The sequence below is a fragment of the Lepidochelys kempii genome, chromosome 19 (assembly GCF_965140265.1).
Source record: "Lepidochelys kempii isolate rLepKem1 chromosome 19, rLepKem1.hap2, whole genome shotgun sequence".
NCBI classification, from domain to species: domain Eukaryota; kingdom Metazoa; phylum Chordata; order Testudines; family Cheloniidae; genus Lepidochelys; species Lepidochelys kempii.
Genome location: NC_133274.1, coordinates 10636137 through 10648489, shown reverse-complemented (window position 1 = coordinate 10648489; position 12353 = coordinate 10636137). Strand labels below are relative to the sequence as shown.

The window sequence follows — 12353 nt, the reverse complement described above, 5'->3', positions numbered from 1 at the left end:
AAAGTCCTGGATACCACACCTCACCCAGGAACTGGCCCCAGAAAGCTGTAGATTTGCTCACAAAGTTTAACTTAAGCACTCAGATATTTTCCTGTGGGAGCGTAGTAAGAAAAAGCCTTGTGACAGATTCTTCTTGTCCACAGCAACATCAAAATGGTTTGAATCATTAAACCACACAGGAACATTTATAGCCTGTAAACCAAGACGTACAGAGGAAGCAGCCCTCACATTAGGTGGTGATTCAGAAGTCTGCTGGTGAAGGAAGGCACTCTCCAACCCTTGAGACTATCTACATGCTGCATTCCTAGGACTTTTCCCCCAGGAAAGTAAGCAGGACAGGATCGCTACCGTAGTAGTAAGGAGGAGGTGAAGTGGCTTTCCTGTATAATCCAGTTGCTGGGTAAGCGGTGGAAGGCAGCAGGGAAGTTTTCATCCATAACAAACAGGATTGCTGCTGCCACTTGGAATGCAATGGAGCTGTCACGGCTTTGTCAAAGCAGAGGTGGATATTACAAGGACGATGACATTTCAGATGGCTCACAACATAAGCACGGGGATTCAGCATGAAACTAGTGGGCCCTTAAGGTGTCAAGAGATTGCTGGCAAGGCCTCTGCTTAGGGCAGTTGACAATGCTCAGCTGGCATTGTCATTCCCAGCCACACTGCACAGAGGGGGTGGCTGCAAAGCAGTGCTGAGAGCAGCAGGTTTAACTTGGTGAGCTCCCCTGAGTTTTAATGGACTCCACTGAGTCCGCTGGAACATGCTGTTTCTCCTTTTTGGTAATAGCCAACTCCATTATTTAGGGCCCGTGCTTCCACAGCACAGCCGAGGGGGTAGGAGAATAGGTTGCACACAGTCCGAGGGAAACATTGCAATGTTCTCTGGAGAGGGCACAGCTCTGGCTCTGTACCCAGGATTAATGCACTAGGTACAAATATTTCTCAAGGTGGCCAGTGTGCTTTTACAGGGCGTTTCCCTCGCCAGAAAGCAAAGCCAGCTCAGTTGCAGTGGAAGGAGTCAGGCAGGCGACCCTTAACACCTGGATCAGTTGTGCTGTGCAGTGCTTATTCCTTCAGACACAGGTGACCATTTAAGAAGAGTTCCATGCCTAAGAGGGGCTATTTTACCAATAGGAAGAGTTCCATTTCCTCCCCAGCTGGAAGTAACAGCTCAGTTCCTCCACAATCTTCTTTCCATGGCCCCACAGGAGGGCCTTCCCCCACATCCTTGAATTAGGCACAGGCCCCAGTGGCCATGGAGCATGTGAGCTCCCCTTTACATGTCTCTTTAGAAGAGATCTGTAGGGAAACTAAACTAAACTAATCCCACATCCTTACACAAGGCAATCACACCGGCGGGCTAGTTTGTCTCCTCCACTAAATGCCCTGGGCAGCCAATCTAGTCCAAACCCCAGCCAGGATATTTTTGACGGAACTTCTGGAGATAAGTGTAGGCAGGATGCTTCTGTTCCCAAGGTCAGACGCATCCCCCACATTGCATGAGAACAGCTGCTGCTCCCCCTGCCACTGGGTCAGTCAAAGTCAGTACTCCATCCGTGGAGGACTACTGAAAATAGTCACTACCAGCAGGTCATCCTATAAAAAGCTTCTTTTATAGACACCCCCACACCCCCACACACTGCACTGAGTTGCAGAAGCCTGTGCACCCTATTAAGTGTATTTAATAGTCATCCCTCCAGTCATCTGATTCTTTCCCCCTCCCAGCCAAGCACGGTCAATGGTGGGGGGGAGGGGGGGGGAAAATAGGGGCAGCACAATCCCCTGAACAAATGACACCAAAGAGAACTAGAACAAAGAACTGTTTAATTGCTTAACCCTTTCTCTTCCAGGGACCAGAGAAACAAATATTCTGCTCCTGCTAATGAGGACAGTAAGGCTTGTGTGTTATCTCTACAACTGCAGGGGTAGAGGCTGGGAGACTGTCCTCTAAATATTTAAAAAGCTATGAGCAGTTGTCTTTGCAACATCCAAAGGAATCTTAGAGGCTCTAAGGAGATTCCCACTGCTAAAATACAAAAATAAAGGAGTAATCTCTGTCTATCCTCGGTTAGAAAGAGTTAACCAAAAAAGGGAGGGGCTTCTTTTCAAGGAGAAGGGTAGAAGAAAACAGCAGAGGTAAATAAAGCAACATCTCTTCCCCAGTAGGTTTTTCCTTCACCAATAAATATGGAATTTCCCATTAACAAGCAGTAAAGCAGACAGAATCTGTCCAAAATGAGGGGCTGGGGCCAGAGGGACTCCTCCCTCCAACTCCACTATTATTTCCTTCTTTTTAATCCAAAAAGCAGCCATAAAAAAAAAGCAGCTATCCACTGCAGAGACAGGAAATCTTGTAGCTTTCACACTGCAGCTGGCAGGTAGGAGAGCTACACTGGCACTCAGAAAAACAGCTGCCATGGCATAAGCTCAATGGAAAGAGAAACCCCAGGAGAGCTTGTGGTTCTGTTCTTTTCAGAATCTCTAGTCTCAGTAGATTTGAGAATTAAAAAGGTATTCCAGCAAAAGCTTGCAAAGGAGAGGGAGGAGAAAGAAAGGCGTGTCTATTGGAAAATCTTAGCCAAAAAAACCCAAGCCAGTTTTAAAAAAAAAAAACAACAACAAAAAAACCCCCCACAACCCCAAACAAGTGAGTCATTTTCTGCTGCCACTGGACTTTAAACACTGAGCACCTGGAAATTTTGGCACACTGGTGCGGGGAGTAGCCTGTACACAACTAAATGGGCACAACTGTGTGAAGAGTCGCATGTACCATATTGGTGGTATGTTAAAAGGTTAACCAGGCAAGAATGGGAACGGCATAAGCACCCTCCCCCACCAAGAGATGGCCTGTCCCAGGAAAGTCTTGTCTGGATGGAAGAAGATCTGAGGTTACGTTTGCTTGGACTATGAAAACCCATCTGTCCTAGTCTCCTGAGGCTCTGAAGAGCACAGGAGCACTCAGTCTTCCCAGGGTGCATCTCTAAGTGACCCAGAGCACATCAGGGCTGAGCCTCACCTGTGTAAGCTGGAGCAAACATTGGCTGCCTTTGTGTCTTAAAGGCAGAGGTGCAGCAGGCAGAGACCACATGGTCCCAGCTAGCTCCCCCTGGACTACAGCAGGTGGAAGGTTGAGCATTGATTTCTAGGGGTCTGCTGAATACTGCAGTGTAGATACTGTACTACAAAGGGATTAGGCCCTGGGACACACCACAGACCTCTTTAGATCATACTTGGCTCACCCTTGCTGTACAGAAAAGCAGGTTGAGTGCGCTGCGGTGGTGGGAGGGAAGACAGTCACATTGATCAGCCAACTCCCAGCCAATCCTCCCTTCAATGCATGGCAGCACACAGCTGCTAGAGAAGGAAGGATGGGCCACTCACCCTTCCACAACAGGTACAGGAAGACCAGGGACTCTGCCATGTGGGGAAACAGCTCTAAGGCAGCATGCCCAGACACACAACCCCCACACTCCTGGGACCAATGTTAGCATATTTATATCCTCAGCAGCAAAAGGTAAAGAGTGCAAGAAAGTAGTAAGATCTCCGGGGGCTCTTTGGTTTTAGTTGATAGTCATAAAAAACACAGTTCTGCTTAGGCTGTAGCACAGTTGTGTAAGATCAATTGTACATTTACTGTTTGGCAAGTGCAAGAAGGGACACAGGGCTGCAAATTACCTGGGAAACAAAAGAGTGGAAATACAGTGCTATGTTCTAAAGATATGAAGCACCAGTCCTGGCTTTGTGGGCAGTTAGCAAGGGAAAAGTGGGGAAAGCAAGGACTGCTCCTGAGAGGATCACTAACCCACAGTACCTCCTCTACTTGTTGCACAGGTAGGAGGTCACCATGGTGAGGAGGCAGGGAGACATCGTCTCAGCTGAGGCCAGGAGTAGAGATTGAGTAGTTGACTGCACTAAAATTTCACCTTCTAGAAGCTCAAACTCCAGATGCAATAGTGCATGGCAGTAGTATTCCCAACACCAGGGCATGAGTGCTAGGAAAGGAGAAGGTAAATGGATCTAAAAAGTATTTTGGGTGAAGGAGATGGAAGCTTTGGAAGAGTGCTATTAGCCACTTTCCTTGGTAGCTCTGCCCACATTAGTTATCCAAGCCTCATACCCCAGGCCAACTCTCCTCCTATTACTGCATCTTTACTCTACAGGTTCACAAGCCACACAGAGGAAAATAATGGATATTAAAGCTGGGAAGGCAGTTTGCCCCCTCCAATTGCATGTACTCAATGTCTCCATTTACTCATCAACTAAGGCAGATGCCCAGAGACAAGGATTGGCCATCACCCATTTTTAAACACAAACACAGGCCCCTTCAAGGACCATACGGTGAGAGATGGAGACCAGATGAATGCTAGCGAGCTGTTCAGTGGGCCAAAGAGATTTTCCATTATGACCAGTAGCCCCAGACCAGGGACCCAGGGCCGGCAGCAGAGCAGCTAAGTCAAGCTTCAGAGACCAAGATCACTGCAGTAAAGTTATTCCATAATCCCTGCCCTAGATTTACATTTTATTTGGGACGTTAAGAATCCTCTGCAAATGCATGAATGTAGCCAATGCCCCTTCTTCCAGCTGGAGAAGGTCACCAATTTATACTGCTCACAGACAACTCAAAATCCCTGCAGGGACTAAATTCCACTAAAGGCAAATCCCAGACTGCATTGCCATGCTGCTCAGTAGTGTGACGAGGAGGAGGGGGAGAGATGGTGGCGGTGGTCTAATGAGAAGGCCGCTCCTGCCCCTGCCAGCTTGTCCTACTCTGTGCATAGTGTGAAACAGTGCAGTCGGAGAAAGTTTAGAACCAAGGAAACCAGGTTCCCCTTCAACAAAACAATTACAGGAAGGACAAGCAGTTCTGCTTTAGCTGGGCCGGCACTGGACTTGCCCCTCTGAGCTGTCTTCATCATCCGAGCCTCCAGCCCCCGCACTGGTCAGTCCTGTGATACGGTAGCCCATGTTCAGCAACATCACCTCCAGGGGGTCTGCGTTCATTCGTCTCTGGTTAGCTTGGGAAGCACCTTCCATGTCTTCCACCACACGCCCATTGAGAGTTTCACTCTGCAAACAAGAAAAGAGACCACTTTGGGAGGGCACTCACATGAGGGGACACCAGAACTGTGTAATTTTTTGCACACCGGAGAGGGATGTATCATCTCTCCCGCTCCCTTCTGGAGCCTTAAGCTCACGTCTTCTGGACTGAAAATTGGGTGAAAGTCAGGTCATAGGACACCAGACTAGCGGGCTGGTCCACTCCCTAATGGCTGTATGTTCATGTTACAAGCCCAACAGCATGATGCTACTAGGCATCCTCTAATCCAGTGGTCTCTAAACTTTTTGGCTCGCACACCCCCAGGATGAAGGGCGAAAGATCTGCCGCAGACGCGCTGCCGACAGAAGACCAGCCGCAGGCGGGGAACACCAGCCGTGGACGTGCAGAGCTGCCGCCGAAGGAAAAAAAATGGCAGAGTGCTGTCCAGCAGCACCCCTGCTGCCATGCACCATCCAATTTGGAGACCACTGCTCTAATCTGTAGGCCTGTGCTGGGGAAAGATTGTATTAAACTAGGATTTAAGCAGGGGTTGGATACAGTGGCTTAATGACCAAGCTGCTGGCCATCCTTAAAAGAATTCTTTGCCCAGCTGCCTGCACTTAGTCCCGCTGCACTGCCTGCTGGCTCTCCAACTGGGCTGCTAGCTGGGGCATCTGAGACTGGGGGAGGGATAGCTCAGTGGTTTGAGCATTGGCCTGCTAAACCCAAGGTTGTGAGTTCAATCCTTGAGGGGGCCATTTAGGGATCTGGGGCAAAAATTGGGGATTGGTCCTGCTGTGAGCAGCAGCTGGACTAGCTGACCTCCTGAAGTCCCTGCCAACCCTGAGGTTCTAGGACTCTCTGTTCAGGCAAGATGCACTGGATGGCACACAGTCGCAGCGGGTTTTTTATTTGGGAAGGGGCGGGAAAGAGGAGAAAAGCAAAGGCTGAGGTGCCCATTGTGACAAGTTCCCTAAGTTCCCTCTAAGCTGCGCGGCCACGCAGCCGCCTATTAAGCACTGTGCAGCCACTAAGGCTGCAGCCGGGGCGAGGTGCCCCTCCCCCAGCCCCAACCCAGTCGGGCCCTACCGCAGCCAGGGGAGTGGCGCCCCTTCCCCAATCCCAACCCAGCTCCAGCCCTGCTGCAGCCAGGGGAGAGATTCTCCTCCCACATGCCAAACCCCTCGATCACACCCCTGCCACATGAATTTTATGTGCACCAATATGGAGGTGATGTGTCACATCACCTCCATATTGATGCACATAACATTCATTCCGCACGTGGGTTGGAAAAAGTAGAGGGAACACTGCAAGTGTCCCCTCCCCTCCTGGGCAATCCCCTGACATCATCCTTCCTTTGGAAGCATTAAGAAAGGAGGCTTGGTTTTTAAAAAAGCCATCTCACGAGTGCTGAAAAAGCAAGGCTTATTCCAGGTCAGGAGAGGTGCACTGGTGAAAAGGAGGCAGGAAACATTGGCAAGCAGAGCCTGTATTATGCTATGCCTGGTTCTAGTTAGACCTTAGCCCCACTTATGATCAAAGGCATCTTCCCTTTTCCAAGCCTCCCTCCAATACCAGGCCTTCCCCAGCCTCTTGCATAATCAGCCATCCCTGGCCTGGCTCAGAAGAGGTTGTCCACAGCCTAACCTGGAGCTCACAGGATGACATTTGAAAACAAGTGTTTTGGCAAGAAGTTGAAAGTGTGTTCTACCTGGGCATCTTTTTACTACTCTGCTACACACAGATTTACTCTCAGAGTAATACTGACAGCTGCCAGGGTCATCCATCCTTCTGCAAATTGCAACAGTGAGGCAAAAACAGAGTGAGCCAATGGCAAAGCCAGGAACAAAACTCAGAAGTCTCACTCTGAATCCATCCAACTATCCCAGTACCCCGTAATCAGTCTTCATCTTCTGCTTGCATCAGGACAATGGCTTCTGGCCTGGAGTCCTAAAGTCCATCATCCAGGACCCACCTCTTTATAGATGCTCTGCTACTTCTCTTACCTCTGGCCTGGGATTCCAGAGCCGTACAACTGGGTCAATGCCGCTGGTGGCCAGGAAGCAGTAACTCGGGTGGGGCTGGAGACAGTTCACAATAGACTCATCCCCCTGTAGCACCCGCACCAGGTTGGTAGTTTCTTTCTCCCAGATGAAGAAAGACCCGTCGTCTGAGCCGCTGACTATGTACTGTGCATTGCTAGGAAGGGAAGAACAAAGGGCTCTGCTGAGATCACAGGGTTGTTAGAGAAGCCAGCAGTCATGCTTTGAAGGAGAGGGTGGAGGAGGGCTCTGTTCTCTATTACACTGCACACTCAGAGGAGATGGCTATTCTCATAGGTTTGAGGGATGAAGGTGGGAGCAAGTAAGTCCATTAGGCTGAGAGGTAGGGAAGCCACTGCCTGGTTAGCCTTATTCTCATCAACACACAAAACTAGCTCAGAGAATCAGCTAGTGACAAAACTCAGATCCAGCACTAGGTTTCACCATGCACTTAAAGGCTCATCAGCATCTTTCCCAGCACTGTACCGAGCAGGGAAATCTCACAAAACCAGACGGACCTCCAGATTCAGACAGCGCTGTCCCAGCGCCCCAAGGAAAGGGACATTTCTAGATAGTGACAAAAGGTAGTCTTGTGTGTCATTTCCCTCCATCCTCAGAGCCCACATGGTTAGGCACTAAGTGCTGGAGTACTGAAAGTTGTGATGAACAGTCATCTCTATGCTGACCTACCATTTAACCAGTGATCCATGGAAGAGTGCCACTTCTGCTGTTCCTGCAGTGGTCAAAAAACCCCGCAGACTAGAAGCAACAAGATCTTCTCATTGCCACCCATGCTAGGGCTGCACATCATGACATATCCACTGGACAGCAGCACTCTGCTGTTCCGTGCAACTGAAATGCTGCACCTTTACCATGCAAGGTCAATGTACCTGCCAAAGAAGTTGGCCTCCTTGATGTCTGTGGTGGTGTTACAGTGGCCACAGTACCGGAATTTGTAGTCATAGCTGCGTTCCCTCAGCACCATCTCATCATCTGAGATGGAGTCTTTGCGCCCAGTTGCTCGCAGCCGAATTGGCCCGCCCCCTTTCTTGTCTTCAGCTGGAAGGATAAAGAGTACAGAGATATTTTCCTCCTCACACATCACATGCTGGAGCAGAGAATTCTCCAGCAAGTTTAGTTGAGAGGTACTCAGCTGCCAGGTCTAGTTGAGAGCGAAGGCCAGTTTATCCAGAGGACAGGTACTTAGAGTACACACTTCCTTCTCACTGTCCCACCTCTGTACCTCAACCCTCTTCTTGCAATACCAATCCTAGAACCCATGTGCAGCTTAAGACCAAAAGTGATTATGACTCTTCAGCGCAAGTTCAGTCCAATTGGAGGGCAGATGTCCATCTCATAACTACCCCCCTTGGTAGTGGTAACCTCCAAAAACCAAGGATCAAATAAACCATTGGGGGAGGTTTTCCCTTGAGGTGCCTTCTGGCCAAGAGGTGAAGGATACTGGCAGGAAGCTTGCATTGAAACTGCCCATACTGTACCTGTTCTGTGGCACAAGGACCTTCCTCCAGAGCTGTGAATCCAACACTTTATATAAGCATCAATTCATTGTTTGGGACCCTCCCCCTGCAACCTGTAGTCTCAGGAGCACAAGCTTCAGGAACCTCCCTTTTAAAAGGAAAGGGATAATTTTCAGCAAGAAGGGACAGACCATAAAATACTACGAAACTCAGAACTCTCCGTAAATAACCAACAGATGCAAATCACAAGATAGCTGGTGCAGTTATGGAGACAGCTTTCAGCCAGGAGATCAAATAAATCTATGGACCAATTGCATCTCAATGAGCCTCACTTTATAGAAGGGTTGTAATTTAGGGAAAGACTTCCATCCTAGGTTATACTGGAATCCAACCCAAAGGGCTGAGTGTTGGCACCCACCATTATCACTTTTAGAGAAGAGGGCTGCATTGATGTCTCGGTCCAGTGCATCACAAGCGCTGCTATGCGCCTGTTCTGGGAACTTCCCTTTGAAATCATCCAGACACTCCAGCGCTTCTGCCACATATTTCAGTTCAAAGAGACAGCGGGCCAGGCGGAAGTGGGCTTTCAGGTGGCCTGGGTTCAGGGAGATGGCCTTCAAGCAGTCTCTTAAAGCATCATAGTGATCCCCATCCCTGCAGAGAGAAGAACAGACCCTGAAGGGACCTAAATATCCACTACCCTCTTCCAGGGTTTGTACAACACGAGAACTTGTCATCTACTTCTCAGCTCTCCCTGTACCCGTGGGCTTCCCATTTGCTCAAGTATCTCCAATAGCACTTCCTTTCTCACAAGAGCTCTCACTTCGCCTCCCAGCTGCTCCTTGTGAGCTCAGCTGACAGAAATGTGTCTCCACACAGAAGAGAGACCACCTCCTGTTTGAGGACCAGGTCTCTGCCTCCCACCCTAATGTGCAGCACAACAGTTTCCTGTGCTACTATTTTAAGTCCTACAGATCAAGTCTCATTGCTGAAAGCTAGTCAGTGGTGGGCATCCCCCATCCCCAAAGGGGTAAGTCCCCAGGCCAAGCCTGCAGAAGAGAGCTCTAGGGCACAGATACCTTTCCACGAGCAGAGCAGCTCAAGTGTTCCCTCTTGTGGGGAAACAGTGTAGCAGCACATTTCCCTTTCCAATGGCCAAGTTAGATGCTCAGCAGGGGGATATAAAACCATCAGGATTTTACATTCCTGATGGACATTTGTCTCCAAAGTGGCATTCTCCTCCCGCAATTCATGTTCATCCTGAGGTGTTTTGTTCTGTTTTTTTAAAAAGGTCTTCTGTAACCCCGATTGGTACCTATTGATCCAAATCATAACATCCAACTGGTTACGTTTAAAAATATTTAGGCTAAAGAATGCTGAATTGCCCTGTACCCCAAGGCTATCGGAGAAAGTGGAGGACAATGCCAACCTGTCTCAGCATGCATCCCAGAAGCAGACACCTGACAAACCTTTCACTCTGGTATTTAGTTATATTAGATGTGGGCTGAAGGAGGGGATGGAAGCCAGGGTTTTGATCGGGCTGGCAGGCAGCAGCATTAGCTACTCTCCCAAGCTGCCCTCCTGTGCCAGTCTCAGAATTTTTAAAGATAAAGTCTAAGGCTTTTCTTCACGTACCACGCTACAACGGTACAGCTGCAGCACTTTACTGGAGATGCTCTTAAGCCAACGGGAGAGCTTCTCCTGTTGGCCGTTCATCCACCTCCCCGAGAGGCCGTAGATATGCCAGTGGGAGAGGCTCTCCTGTGGGCAGACAGACAGTTTATCTACACAGCGGTAGACGTAATTATGTAGCTCAGGGATATGGATTTTTCACACCCCTGAGGAATATAGTTACACAGATCTAGGTCTGTATTGTAGACCTGGCCTTAGGCTTTGTCTACACTGGCACTTACATCACTCAGGGGTTCGACCCCCTCCCCCGCCTCACACACTCACACTGTTTGGGTTGCAACAGATAATCTCAAATCTGAGCAGAGCAAACTGATCTGCCAGAGCCTGGAACAATCTCTCAGAAGCGTGAACTGCCCCATATATCTCAGTGACGTGGTAACTCAGGTGCCCCATTTGATATTTGAGAACATGAACGTTGCTAGCTCTTTCACTGCTCATGAAAGTACATAAGAAAAGGGGAACTCCGAAGCCAGCTCTACACTACAGACCTATAATTGGTATAACTGCATCACTCAGGGCTGTGAAAAATCCAACCAACCCCTCCATGTAGACAGCACCATGATATGGCCACCACCTCTCTAGGAGGTGGATAAACAATGCCGAAGGGAGCAGCTACACTTAAGCACTACAGCAGCACAGATGCACCAATGCAGTGTTTTAAGTATAAAACTGCCCTGAGCAATTCCTCATTTTGGAGCCATGGGGGAAGATCACCATTTGTTTTTCCCTCCACTATCAGTGAGTCAAGCAGGCCATCTGGGCCCCAATGAATGGAGCCACGCCCAATGAGCCCAGCGAGCACATGCAGGGTTTTGAACATCTGCACAGTCTACAAGCAATGCCTTGTTTTAGAGGACTCATGTGGGTGGAACTTGGAAGAGCATGGTTATCTCCCCCTCCCGCATCAACTTGACCCCTGAAGGAAGATACATGTGTGATGAGGCCACCAGGCTTTAAGAGACGATCCCAACCCTAGAAATGTCTTTTGCCATCCCTGCTGTAACAGCATAGCACTGCCCACAAGAGTCCTAGTCAGCCCGGAAGTCCAAATCTAGTGAGTCACAAGAAGATTGTGTGAGGTAAAGCAGACTTCTCCACAGAATGGAATTTGAAAGCAGGTCATCAGCCCAGAGGCTTTTTATTTATGGAAATATATTTGCAGACCAACAGTTCAGACAGCTGTATCATCACCTGCACCTTCTAGTGCAAAGAAAAATCAAAGCACTTTGCAAACAATGGGTTCATTTCAGACTTAGTGTAAACAATGAAGTTGCACCTGCCTGAATTTAGCGCAGTAAGTGTCAACTCGTGAGGTAGGTGAATACTGGCCCTACATTACAGCTGGAAGAGTGTGACAGTGAGAGGTTAAATGGTTTCTCTGTGAAATTAGTGGCAGAACCAGCATGAACACACACAGTACTTAACACTTTTATACACCTTCAGAAGCACCATACCATCAATCCAGCAGTGTGGATGCAGGCTCCCCTGCTCAAATCATGGCTTTAAAAAACAAGTTTTCTATTATGCAGCTGATATCCAAGAAGAGACTTGACCACAGGCAAAGCTTTAAGTGAAATGGAGACAGAATGTGGCTCTCTCGGTATTTTAAAAAGAGTTAGTTTGGCGGTTTGCTACTTTGACACACCCAAAAAGACTTCAGTCTCCACTATCAAACTGGAAACAGCCAGACAGATTGGATATCAAGAATTTGCTATTCTAAAGCAGCAGCTTCCTTCTCCCAGAGTTACAAGATTTGACATCATGTGAGCTCAAAAGCTTTATATCTAAAGTGGTTTAACTGCAGCCAGTGAAGATTGCTTAGGAAACTTCGCCTGTAAGTGCAAACTTGGGCATTTGCAGATTTTAAGTGACAGAACATTTATGTTTGAAAACCAGCTACAGACCACGAGCAGTAGCTTTAGGGACGAGTGGGGGATAGGCTAAGACTTCCCAATCCAGAGTCTTCCTCTTTCTATACCTGCCCATTATTCATTGAGAGGGAGGCCAAAGGGAGGCCCATAGAGTTCTATAGCTTGGCCTGCAGCTGTCCCCATCTTGAGTATGGAGGACATAGCCCAGGAGGATAATGTGTCCCAACATGGG

At 48.6% G+C, this 12353-nt stretch overlaps 1 protein-coding gene across 4 annotated transcripts in view; it reads right to left on the bottom strand.

Moving 5' to 3' along the window:
• Positions 1–1807: 1807 nt before the first annotated feature.
• The window catches only part of WDTC1 (WD and tetratricopeptide repeats 1), a 46524-nt gene continuing 35978 nt past the window's right edge, over positions 1808–12353 (bottom strand). For all 4 annotated transcript variants that reach the window (XM_073317583.1, XM_073317586.1, XM_073317585.1 and 1 more), the window contains 4 exons: positions 8977–9212; positions 7971–8139; positions 7045–7237; positions 1808–5067 (listed from right to left, as the gene is read on the bottom strand). In XM_073317583.1, the coding sequence (XP_073173684.1) occupies positions 4870–5067; positions 7045–7237; positions 7971–8139; positions 8977–9212 (796 nt within the window). In that variant the 3' untranslated portion in view covers positions 1808–4869. The remainder of the gene's footprint in view (positions 5068–7044; positions 7238–7970; positions 8140–8976; positions 9213–12353) is intronic.